Source organism: Amblyomma americanum, chromosome 5 (genome assembly GCF_052857255.1).
Source record: "Amblyomma americanum isolate KBUSLIRL-KWMA chromosome 5, ASM5285725v1, whole genome shotgun sequence".
Classification (NCBI taxonomy): Eukaryota; Metazoa; Arthropoda; class Arachnida; order Ixodida; family Ixodidae; genus Amblyomma; species Amblyomma americanum.
The window spans coordinates 170,901,473-170,914,454 of record NC_135501.1 but is presented as its reverse complement, the minus strand read 5'-3'; the positions used below and the strand labels follow the sequence as shown (position 1 = coordinate 170,914,454).

General features: G+C 46.1%; 1 protein-coding gene across 1 annotated transcript; it reads left to right on the top strand.

Moving 5' to 3' along the window:
• Positions 1 to 2,978: 2,978 nt before the first annotated feature.
• Positions 2,979 to 12,175, top strand: LOC144134333 (uncharacterized). Its single transcript, XM_077667270.1, has 6 exons — positions 2,979 to 3,139; positions 6,808 to 6,955; positions 9,605 to 9,726; positions 10,965 to 11,097; positions 11,874 to 12,047; positions 12,116 to 12,175. Exons 1-6 carry the CDS (start codon positions 2,979 to 2,981, stop codon positions 12,173 to 12,175), a joined length of 798 nt encoding a protein of 265 aa, XP_077523396.1.
• Positions 12,176 to 12,982: the final 807 nt, after the last annotated feature.

Genomic DNA, 12,982 nt, shown 5'->3' with positions numbered 1-12,982 from the left:
TTTTTTTATTTTTAAGTAAATGAAGAGCGCAAGAACGATCTTCCTTCACGAGAGATGTCTTAACTGCGCCTTGAGAGAAAGAATGCTGAAGCGAAAGAAGAAACAAATGAAAATGTCCCGCACTGGAGGACTCAGATTTTCAATTATGGCTCCCGGGAGGGTCTTAAAAACCCTCGATTTACATGGCGCAGCACACGGGTGGCTCTTGCGTAAATGTCTTATGCGTTGCAAATAACAGGCCTACGGCATGAGCTCATTGCACCTTTTCATTTCTTGTCTACATGTTAAATCAAGCAAGAGCACATGTTGTGCACTGCGACACATTTGCTTGTTACTTTTCGAGAAGAGTACATATTGATGACAGGCCAAATCGCTGCGCGCATACAGTCTTCTCTGGGAGTCTCATTGAACTTAGCTGAGGCTAACCAAGTGGATAGTCAGAAAGGACTTATAGTTATCAACTCGAATTGTTTGGTTCTTCGATTGCTACCAGTATTTTCGCAAATATTGCAGCGTTGGATGCTGCGGAATGAGGGACCACTGCATCATGCTTGGGACATTTAGAGAATTTTAAACGAACATATCCGTTATTCAGATATTATCCTCCTGGATTTCTAAGGGACTGCATGCATTCATACGGCTTGATTAACAGGCCTTGCTCCGCTCATAATACCATAAGCGTTTTTTAAAAAAAAACAGCACGTACAACACCCTTATAGCTTGTTACTTCAGCCCTGCGGAAAATAGGGACAGCAATAGTTCCTGCATCGGAACGGCCACTCCCAAGTCACACTGTTTACTTACAAACTTTGGACCATAACTAATCGCACTAAATAACCACGTTGTCTTTGGGGCATTATGGTCGGAATTGTCACTTCGCTATTAAGCACCACAATACTATGGTTACTACTGCTAAACCACCCAGACCACTCAAATCACAACCCCTATGTGGCAGCATCAGACTAAGCACCCTCTCGCCCACCTAGGACTAGGCGGGCGACACAATGTCAGTAGCCATAAGGTGTGGCACGAATGTTACGACACGCCGTTTGCGCCTGGAAACGTCTTTACGCTGCTGTTTTCTGAAAATGGAGGACAGCGGTTGGAGTTCCTCGTGAGATGAGATTTCTCATACCCGTTCTTAATCTAACCTGGTTGAGAGAACAAGATTGAGCTTAAATAGCTAGGAAAATCGCGAAACATTCCCGTGTGTCACACCGTCCGAGTTTCCAACCCACTAAACTATCCTGCATGGTTTCCCTTGAACGCAGTGCCCACGGGGGCGACTACGAGGCCACACACGTCTACTCCTGCTACTCGGGTGACGGCAACAGGGACAGCATCAACTCGACCGACCACCCGGACCACCACCACCTCTACAACTACTCGGACGACAGCCAGGACAACGACCAGGACCACCACCAGAGGGACCACCAGGACGACCAGCAGGACGACCACTAGGACGACCACCAGAACGACTACCAGGACGACCACCAGGACGACTGCCAGGACGACCACCAGGCCAACCACCCGGACTACTACTCGGACTACAACCCGAACGACCACACCAACAACTACAACACGTACCACGACGACCACCAGGCCGACCACTCGAACTACAACCCGAACGACTACACAAACGACTACCCCACGTATCACGACGACCACTAAGCCTCCACCAGGTAAACATGTATTTAATTTCAAAGGAAAGAAACCTAGCCCTACTGCGAAAAAATGTTCTTAGGGCACAATACGGTATCGCCAAATAGCTTCAATTCAAGGAATATCCGTATAGATATTTTAATGTGCACACATATAAAGTCTTTAAACACTTGCGAAGACCACTTGGTAAAGGGAGTAGGTAAACGAAGATTTTCTGAAATTGTTTAGGAAAATCTCGAGGTGCCGCTGCTCTTCACTGCACGCATGGAACGCCTCGTGCAATGTAACTGTTTGCAAGTATTTAGACAGCCGTTTATTGTACGGATTTCCAGCGCATCAATATTTACAGAACTTTTGAACTTTTTCCTCACTTTTAAGTTCCCAGAAACGTGATTGATGTGGCACCATGTAGTTTTGCGGCGCCATTATAATCAATGTTCAGTAATAGACGGCATTGTTGAGGTATTGACGTTTTCCACATAATCGTCGGCTGCCACGGAATACGAATGCGTCACAGTAAACTAGTCTCTCAATCGCTCTGCTGGGAAAGGAGCGAAGAAATGTTAGCTGCTTTCACTTCTTGCTGCTATATGTTTTCAGCGTTTAGTCCAGAAACAGGTAGTGCGTAAACAGGAACCTTCAATACTGTAATCACCATCAGCCTGACTGCTTTCACAGCCGCAAGAGACTTCTCCTGAGCACTGCAATTAACCACTCCTGCGCCAATTCCATCAACGATATCACAAACTTCTTAATTGTGTCGGTGTGCTTGACTTTGCTGCCACCTCCTGCTACCCTTGCCGTTCTTTGTAATCCAATTTTAATTAGCAGTTTTGGTCGCAATCATCCGCAGTAGCATAAGCTTAACTGAACTCGGCTTCAAGGTAAAGGCCTCTCTCAATGGCTTCGATTTAACCCTATCCTACCCATGTTGTAATCTCATATTCATTGCAAACTTCGTAACCGGAACAACCAACCTTACTCTCTGCTGCATTCCGAAACGTTTGCCTTCTCTCAGAACAAACTCCGTCCTCTTCACCTCTGCCTTTAGTCCGCTGAGTTGCCTAGGGCAGGGCAGTTTGATCTGTAACTCGTATATTTCGACCAATGCCTGGAAACCTTTTTTCGCCAACGCTCTGCGATAAGTTTATTTTTAGACTACCCGTAAAGACAAGCTATAAACAATAGCTGAACGCCCATTCAACGTTTTTGAACAGTTGGCTCCTCTTGAGTGCGTTGCTTCTGCTAAGAGCTGCTTATACTTTCCAGTCAAGCAGCTTGTATGCACCGTGGGTCATTCTGCCGTGGTGGCGGCCATGTACCCACCGGACAAGTTCTGCGACTTCCTCTATTACTGCGAGGTGGTCATCAAGAGCAACTTTCTTCGAGCAGCCAAAGTGCAGGCCAGCTGGAGGGCGTTCCAAGACATGGCGCCGTCCTACCAGCGCGCGCAGCCTGGAGTGTCCTTTGACTTCCGGTGAGTGGCGTGTGCGCTGCAACCACTCAGAATGCAGGTAACAAAGCTTGTAACATAACTGAAGAGCATGGAGTCTCGTCCGGTGCGCTATACTATCCAGCCAGGAGGACGCGAATCTTACTTCTCTATTGGGATCACGATATTTAGTGTACGACCAAGATGAGACATTTCACAGTTCATGAAGCGCTCCGAGATTTGGTGCCGACAAGAAGTTTCATAATTTACACCTGAAATAAAATTTGTACGTCTAATAGAGGTCGTGTAAAGTGCTTTAGGTCATGAAGTAAAAACAAATTGCTGCTGTAGAGGTACTCAAGTAGCTAGGCAGAACCGCCTCTTGTAGTTTTCATCACTTTCAACGAAGGTGACTGTGTGTGTTAGCAACACAGCTTTGAGTTTTTTTGAATTTTGAAATTGAAGATTTCCATGATACTGCTTCAGGATCTTCAAACTATAAACAAAATTAAAACCGAACTAATGAAGATAAGTTGATTAAACCTCACGCATAGTACTAAGACTCGGTCGGCCCCTAGTGGTAAAAATATTGATTCTGTGCACCCCATATACATCAGATATTCAGGGCCAAAATAGCCAAAATTTGCTACAATTAAAATCCTACCTTCAAACACAATTCAACGATCGCGCATTTTGAGACAATATTATACGATATAAACATCTACTGTACATGTAGTCAAACGAAACTGTTATAAGTGAAGTCATTTTTCTACATTTGTTCTCTGAAGTAGGCCATGTCAACGAAACTACCGACTTCGTCATCTGCAAAACCACCTCTTGTGCATCTTTGGTTACAGACGCAAAAACTGACAACGCAAAGCAGAAACACGGGATGGAGCGCCACTCAGAACTGATTTATTTGAAGGAAACACGGTCAAATATATACCATTTTGTGCAATTGATAATGCAGTTAAAATATAGTGGTGTGCATTGATTGGCAGACGATACTTTAAGCTTTTGAATCGTGCCTACATTGTGCTGAATTAACTAAAAAATGTGCAAAATGTACGCACGGACTTAGCCTAAAATGGAGTACTCGCTCAGCCGGCGTAGCGCCCCGCCTTAAGGCAAGCAGGTTGGCTTTTTGACACCTGAACACTTGGAATTTCGGCGCAGTTTACGAGGCGAGCCTGAAGGAAGAAGGCGCAGTCAGTGCTGACTCGCTATGAATTGTGTTCGCCGTCAGCACTTGTCTTTTCCGCTTTCTACATCCTTGTATCGTGATTGGCGCTTAAGGATGAAACGCTGGAACATTATTTTCTTCCGAAATGACGCGCACACTATGGCGTCATGTCCTTTACTTTTGAAGCGAAAAGCTTCACTAGGCTCGTCAACACCGGGCTTCGCGTGAGCCACACTACAGATTTGCCACAGCTGCGCATGCGCGAACCAAGTGACGTCACGCGGAGCGCAGGTGGCCGCTGCTGCCGCAGCCGTCGTAGCTACCGCGCGAGAGACGCAACAATAACAAACGAAGCGAGGAAGAGACAACGCGCTCAAGCGACGCCAGAAGAACGCGCTGCACGAATCGAGAAGCGTCGTAACGAAGATGTGGCTAGAAATCGTGCCACGTCCCGAAGTGACTCAACTGCGGAAGAGACCGGTTTGAGTTCTCTAGAGCGTCGGAATGAGACGCTGTGTAGGCGACGTGCCGTGGAAACGAAGCTTTCGCAACTACGGTTAACCAGAGCTAAACCGCAGCCAAGGTGTCGTGATTGTATATTTGTTCACACACTCCATAGATGGCGCTTGCTCAACATCGCAAGACGGCATTAATTCACCGCTTGGGCTTCCATGCAAGCCATACACTACCAGATTACATTTATCTTGGCGAAGCGCCGCGTACCGACAGGGTTTGCGAATGCGGCTCCAAGAACGCCATCTGACGATGGATAACACAATGAAAAATCTTGCCCATTTCTCTAGGCGTGCCGCTAGAAGAGAAGCTCACTTCCTCCCTCTAACTTCATGTTCATAGCTTGCGCGGCATCAAGTTGTATATTGCTATCGCTATGCGCTTGGCCAAGGACGGAGCCAAGTGTCGTCGCCATTCTGCCGTGCGTGTTTCGACAATGATAGCTTGGTCATTTAATACCTCGAATGCTGCGCTGAAAGTTCACATTACCCAACATCATGATAGTAAAGTGAAAAATTTTATTTCTATCACATACAATCCCAATGGTGGGTGCACAGTAGCGTTTTTTGTGTATTTTTCAAAAACCTCAGTGGCGAAGGCATCAAAGAGGGGAGCGGTTGCACATGCTGCGCTAGCAGATGCATTGAATGTTGTTAAAGAAAAGGCGCGGTGAAAAGCAGCGTTTTTTTATTTGGTTTTCTAGACCCTCAGCGCCAAAGGTATCAAAGAATGGAGCGGTTGCACATAATACATTCGCACATGCTTTCAATGTTAAAGAAAAATGTAGGAGACACTTAAGGTCCGCTTTAAGGGCACGACGCGATAGCGCTAATAGGTAATGCCCATCTATGCAGAATCGGTCATTCCGTACATTACGTTCATAGATACCTGGGAGTTCTCAGACCACTGCTTCTGCAGTGGTGCAGCGGTTAAGCGAAGCGCCACGGCCCGCACAACTCCCGAGCTATGGCTGGTGCTGCCATAAGAGGAGGTGGAGCCCCCTTCCTTCTTTCCCCTGCATTGAGCAGCTGCTCAATGGCCAACTTCAGTGCTTTCATGATGAGCCGCTTTCAGAAAGTCCAGCCTTCTCCCACTATCCGGTGGGCAGGTTGCGAATGGTTTTCGACCATTGCGAGTTGAGCGAGGCCGAGCAGAATCTTGTGCCCCAGGATGGCCATTGGATGGCCACGTTGAGTGGATAGGGTAGCCCAAGTGGCCACCCTACTGAGGCCGAATTTTCCCTCACTACGCTGCGCCGACGACAACGACGCTGGATTTTATGCAGAACTGGACTTTTTAACACTGCCATGTTCAAAATTATTTACATTCTCCTCTTCTACGATTTTAGGTAACGCTTTTCTAAAATGCTGGTTATCTGTGATATCGCGAGTTTTTCGGAAAAACGGTTACATTCACGTGATGCACGAACCAAGATGGAATGAAATGTTACTATGGTGTTACATGGCAAAATTCCAAATTTGTGACGATGATGGATGCAGTTTGACAGGTATCAAGGCGGAGTAAATAAGGCTTCACGCTGCGTAGGATAACGGTGTTGTGAGTGGAAGATGCTCAGATGAATTATCTTTAAGCGGGATGCTAAAAGCAGTAAACAAGTGTTAACTTCAATGCTTGTTACACTCGATAAGTGGATAAAACTGGGCAAGCTAGAAACAGCAGCTTATTCTGGACCTTGGTCACCAGGGTAACGGACAAGGTCCATTAACCCTTAATCTGTTTTCCGCGATCGGGATTCCATGTGGTGGTACCGTAATCCAGTTGATAACGTATTAGTGTTTTGGAAAGCAAAATGGAGGAATATGTGGTTTTAGAAAAAGTGGCGGCTTACATTGCTCAAGATGCGGTTATCACTGTTGTACTGTAGTGATTGTGTCAAGTTCAAGTGAAGTCGGCATTCATGTGGACACCCGAATGTGGTGACCGCTTCTAGGGTATGTTATGTAATACATAGGTGGAAGGTAAGTGCATCTTGATAATGATCCTTCTTCTTTTGCAGGTTTATAGCCAAAGATAAACTTATGAACGCTGCACAGAACGTGAGCGGTCTCGCCCAAAAGAACATAAAACACTTCGGCGTGCTCAACATAATCACGGTACAAACGAGGCTGAGGCAGTACGTGACGGAAATGAAGGACGTCTTCGAGGTAAGGACGCCTTTGTTGCAGGGGCAGGCACCACTGACACCGAGTGGTCAGCTCGCGAAGCAAAGCGAACAGAAGGGCCTACTTAACTGATTATATGCGACTCGTGCTTCATCCGCGTGGAAGCTTTGTAACGACTGCGATAGATGGCAGAGCAAGGTATTCATTTCGAGTAAAAACCGAGAAAGAAGTGAGCCTATGGGTTTGAATAGAACGGCGTTCTTGCAGGCGACATATCGGGTAAATTCAGCATCCCCGATGCTATAGAATTAAGAGAGAAGGAAGTCAGTATGGCTGGAAATAGGCTATACAATTGAAAAAAAATGTTTGGACGTTTGAGCACCTAAAGAGCTAAGGTAACCTAAAGCAACACACTTGCATTAGAAGTCGGTTTTGCCAAAAACTAAGCAAAATCTGTATTTTGAAAGAATAAATTTATATAGCACTTATAAAAGTTGAATTATTACAAAAATCATTAAGAAATCAACCGAAATTTGCAGCCGCCGTCATGACCTAGTGTTAGTGCTTTTTGCATCTATACAGCCCAGCTCTTAAGAATGCCTCACCCTCTCCACCACTACTGCTCGCCGGTTTAAAGTTGAGAGGTGGACGAAACCTTGTCTTATCGGGGACAATTTTTTCTAAATCTGAAAATGAAGGCATCGTACGCCAGAAAAAAAAAGGTAAAAAGTTAAAGCTCATTCGTTATTTCATTTCTGCGTTTACAAAGGCTACCATTCAGGAGCCAAAACCTCTTGATTTTAGCCACTTTTTACTTATAGTCTGTATGCGTATTGTACCGTTTTGAAATCCTTGTCGATTTGTTACGATTGGTTCCGATGTGGAGAGATGACATTTCGAGGAAATCGCATCTCTTAGAAGGGTGATGAAACGGGAGAAGTGCGCTAAAACATGCGTCGGCGAAGGAGGTGTAGCAGAGAAAGAGACCGAACGGAAAATCTGATGCAATCATTACCGAAGTGTGTCCAATGCACTGTGGCTGGCTCTAGTCGGCGCTGCTCTGTAGCATACACCGTTGTGGGACCGCAGTCCGTGGCCGCGGTGGACAGCTATAATACGGTCCGCAAGCAGTGTTTGTTTTGTAGCGAAAGCTACACTTTGCTACCAGTCGAGCATTTCGCTGGCGTCTGGAGAGACCAGATGTGCGTATGCGCGGTGCCCGGAGAGGAGCAAAACGTGAGAGCGAGCTTCGCCGCGGCCGCAAGTCGAATCCAACGCTGGCGCCGCGCGTGACATCAAGTGGAATAGCGGCTTTGCGCATGCGCGGCAACCAGAGAGGAGCAGCTGTCCGCCCTTCGCCATTGGGGCCGCGCATGACACACGTGGATGCCATGTGCTAGCTATGCGCATAATTGCGCATGCACACTACGTGTATACAAGTCGGAGGTGCCACAGCGGCCGTATCAGTCGTTTCCCACTAGTGACGAGCAGTGGTGTCCGGCCGCTGTTCAGCGGTGGTATCAACAGGATAAGATCAATTTCTCGCTACATATAGCCTAACATAGCCGAGCTAGGCCACTGCCATTTTTGTTGTACAGTAAGCGGTAAGAGCACCACTTCATTTCGTATTACTGTTCAGGTGTAAGGGATCGACAACGATCGTAAAACGGTCATTAGCCCTTTGCAGTATGGCGTCTATGATTGCTCACGCGAGATTTCAAATTATTTCTCGAAGCATTTAGCGTTGTTTTTACGGAGCCAATTTTGTCGGCGACATTTCAAACCGTTGCTGCACCGAATGGCAGTGTCAGTCTGTGTGCAACAACGAAAGGCTTTCCCAGAGCACAAAGTAAATATAGACGTCTCTAAGTTCTACTGTGCGCCTATTGAATTGTTGCTCTGTCTGTTGCTTGTTTCTTCTATTACGGCGTGTGAAGTCTTTTTGCCATTCATGAAGTTTGTGTGAAATAGCGTGTTTGAAATATACACACACGATTTCATTTTTTTCTCGTTAATAGAAGATAATGAGTGTCTGAAAAAAGTAATTATCGAAAAGACGAGACTTATCTATGGCATACAAACCTTGCCCGTAAGGTAGTTCCACTTCTCGATTTGGTTTGAACATTCTTTGCCCTCTCGGTGGAAAATAGTTGGTGTATCGCTCGATCAGCATTAGGATCGTGGGCTCACCTTTTCACGGGAGTTTGTTCCGCGGCAGAACGCTTTATCTTGATCCGCCGAACAGAGCAGGATTTCCCAGGAACTGAAATTTTGCAGTGCTGTCTTCCTGAAATAAAAAAAACGAAACCAGAACCTAAGAACATTGCTACTCAGATAACGTTTGATGTTTGTATTGAAAGAATACAATTTTTTTTGTTTTCACGGCTTTTCTTAGCCAGAGCACAGATTACACATAAAGAGTTCTCGCCTTGAACGGTGCTCAGAAAGGGACTCGTCAGGTACAATATAGTATGGCCAGTCATGCCACACTTCTCCAGCAGTTAGTTACTCAAAAGTGAACATACGCGAAATGAAAGAGGTGAGGTCATCAAGCCAGCTTAGACAGGAGGACATAATTAGTGCCGAGGGGCGGTCAAAAAATATAATTGTCGTCATCAACGGGACCGCTGATGGTCCTTGCTTTTTCCGTTGCTGAATATCTTGATCGGCGAACGTGTTTTCCTCTCGCAGACGTTCAAGACCATCCAGGGCAACGACTACAGCCGAAAGACCATCATCGCCTTTGGACTGTTCGACTATTCTTTGCCGAGTGCCTTCATCACTCTAAAGAATGTCGTCAAAATGGTGGCTGAGTATGTCTGGCATTGTGGTCACAATTAGGCTCGTTTGCTCGCAAGCGCGCCACGCCGTTACTTGCTTAGATCCAACTATATGAAATCTGTCGAATATAGTGAAGAGTAGAATCGCTGTAATAAAATGTGGCGGGTGATCATATAGTGTTTTGAAAGAAATCAACTTTAACATAACTGGTTCAAAATTCCGCTTCGTCCGTACATTTTAGCTTTCAAATTCGATCGCTTCCAATCAAGTCTAGAATTACGTCTCATCTCTTTTTCGTTCCGCTGCTTGTGGGGCTTCTATAGGTGGAGGCGTCTGTATAGTGGAGACGGGTATGCGTGGAGGCCTTCTGGTCCTTGGAGGCTAAAAGGTTGCCGACACATAGTCCACAACATTTGCACCAAGAAAGGATAATAAGCTATCATGGTAAAATGACTTTTTCAACTGGCTTTGGCACATATGCTTCTATGTAGACCGTCCGGTCAAGTTGGTAACGTCTACAACCGGTTCAAGACCTCATAAAAAAAGTGCGAAAGCCAGAGAGAGAGTTATACGGTGGGTTGAAAAACTAGGCCACGAAGATTAACGCGCACCTAAATAGTCATGAAAGCTTTTCTAAACACTTGGAAGCGCACGTTATAGCGCAGGCATAGTGACGGACTGGCTAATGTGCTCTTCCTTGCTGCTTCGGAAATGTAGCGGTTGCCCCATTTGGGGCATCTGCCAGCACACTCCCAAAAGTGTGAAACGCTGCAAGAAATATTTGAGTGATGTCTTTGAATCTATGTCCAGAAACAAAAAGTAAAGGTTTTGAACAAATTCAAATACAGATTACGCTCGATATTTCGGCGGATATACCGAGTTTCAATCCCCTGCCGCACAGCCTAAATAGTTCTGGCGTTATTCAGCTGACCAAAAGGTCAGGTCAAGGATTAGAGTCCGTGTGCCGTGCGATGTTACTTCACGCTCAAGGGTCTGAAGCGGTCACATTTATCTGTGCCGGAGCCTGTCCCGGACGGATGCTAATACCTTGATATGACATCCCACAAACCACTAAAATAAGCGACCAAAATAAGCGACCTGTTCTGAGTGTGATTTACCTTCATGTCGGACTAAACGATATTGCAATGCATACGTAGCTTTTCAGTATGCTGAGTCGCGATATCAATTGTAAATGGAAGCTGCAAAGCCTTTGAGAGGGCGGAAGCGTGTGCGCAAGAACAAGAAAATAATCAGCTGATTCTCTACGCAGCACGTATAAGGCGGACACGGTGATAGCCATCTCTTCGGTGAACTCCATAGAGAAAGAGGTCAGCTGTTTTTCGGCGCCTCCGATCGCCATAGACAACTCTAACAGGTACCCCGAGAAGAAGTTCCCGAAACTGGTGGGTAATATTAAGGTTGTTCCACTCTCCAGGAATGAATTGCTGCCGTATGTCTTGTATTACCACTAAATGTGGACATGATTTACGACTCGCCATGAAACGGGCCTATGCTGTTGCCCGAACGTAACCTTCATAATAAAGTTTAACGCAGCTTGTAGTCATTAAGCTTGCGCTGGTAGTGCTACATAAAAATCCAACCTCCACACGAAAATCACTATGAGCATGAACTGTGTGCCTTTCTAGAGCCCCGCGTTCACACGCAGCGCGAAAAGAGAAGTAGAAAGGAATACACGGCAGGAGAGCTTATTGTCGACTTGTGGTTTTTACCAGCGTCAGCTCTTGGAGCCCCATCGCTCTACATCTGCCGTTTCCCGTGCCTTAAGATCTCCCGGGTCCTCTAATGATATCATAATGATAACATAAAAATCTAATGATATTAACTCGACAAAATCATGTGACGCATGGTAATGAGTCACAAGACAAGTGAACAAACTAATCGGTTATTTGACCAAAGAAGAAAGTTTTCCATTGGACCGTCAGTGTTCGTGAGCAGAAAACCTGCAACTGCACCCAAGAACACATTCTGTTGTTATATTCTTCCGCACCTGCCTAGAACATACAGCACATCCTGAAACTTATCACATTGCGTTAGCGCTCCATGAAAATCTGCTAGTATAAAACATCAAATTAAAAAACATCATATTCAAAGAAACATTGATGTCTCTGAGCGCCTTCCGTGCGCAGCCGTAACCGCACCACTTTTGACGACTCCGCAGATCAAGCATGTGGAGGTGGTCAACCCAAGCACCGTGTACACCAACCAGCATACGATTGTGGGCCTTTCCTACGAAATGGGCGTGCTCGTCTACGTGATGTACTCTGCCCCCTCGAGTGCAAAGTCCATCCCTTACTTAAGGTGCAAGCGCATCGGCGTGACCAGCCTCGATGCGGTACGTCGCTCTCAAGCATTTTCTCGAGCTTCTCTGCACCTTCGGTGCCACACCTTGCCGTTTAACAGGGGCTCAAGGGAGAGATAGCCGCATTTGAAATGCGGTGGCCGTGGGCGACACAAGGCTGAAAGATTCATCTTTACACTGTGATTCTAACATGAGTTCATTCCTTTCCCTTCTGCGCTCGTTAATAGAATTTACCTTGTTTAAACCCTCTGCCTGTTTCAGTCCGCGTATAACGGTCTTTAATACGGTGGACTGGTATACAGGGCGATTAATCGTTAGATTTCTAGTTGTCTGTGGGTCAGCACTCATCTTGCAGAAATACTTGAACACCTCTGCTTCCCAACGGTTTAAAATGCCTTTGATGCTCATTTGACCACTCTCATCCACATTCCGTGCATGCATTTTTTGTGACAGGTGGGATAACTTTTAATAATAATAATAATAATTGGTTTTTGGGGAAAGGAAATGGCGCAGTATCTGTCTCATATATCGTTGGACACCTGAACCGCGCCGTAAGGGAACGGATAAAGGAGGAGTGAAAGAATAATTTAAAAATTCGGTACAGTTTCCTTGGTGCTTGGTACGAGTATCCTGCGGGATTTTAACCCACACGACCTAAAATGTTTCGTTCAGCTGAAATTCCCTGGCGGCCGAATGTTCAGGCTGAGCTTAAGACCAATGGTTGGGTAGGCCATTGTGGTGATTGTGTGCGTTCTTAACACGAGGGCCTTAGGCAAGCGGGACAAAGTGAAGTAACCTGCACTGCACACACCTGAGAGTAGTACTTCGTCAGCGAACAGCTGGCGCGCCAATGTGTGTTGCGTTTCTGCTCCCCACTCTTCACACTGCTTGGCGCCTTTCTGCGAAAAACATGGCTCTCCACAGCATACTGGAGTGCTGGTTTGTGCAAGTACGTCCTTGAAGGTATT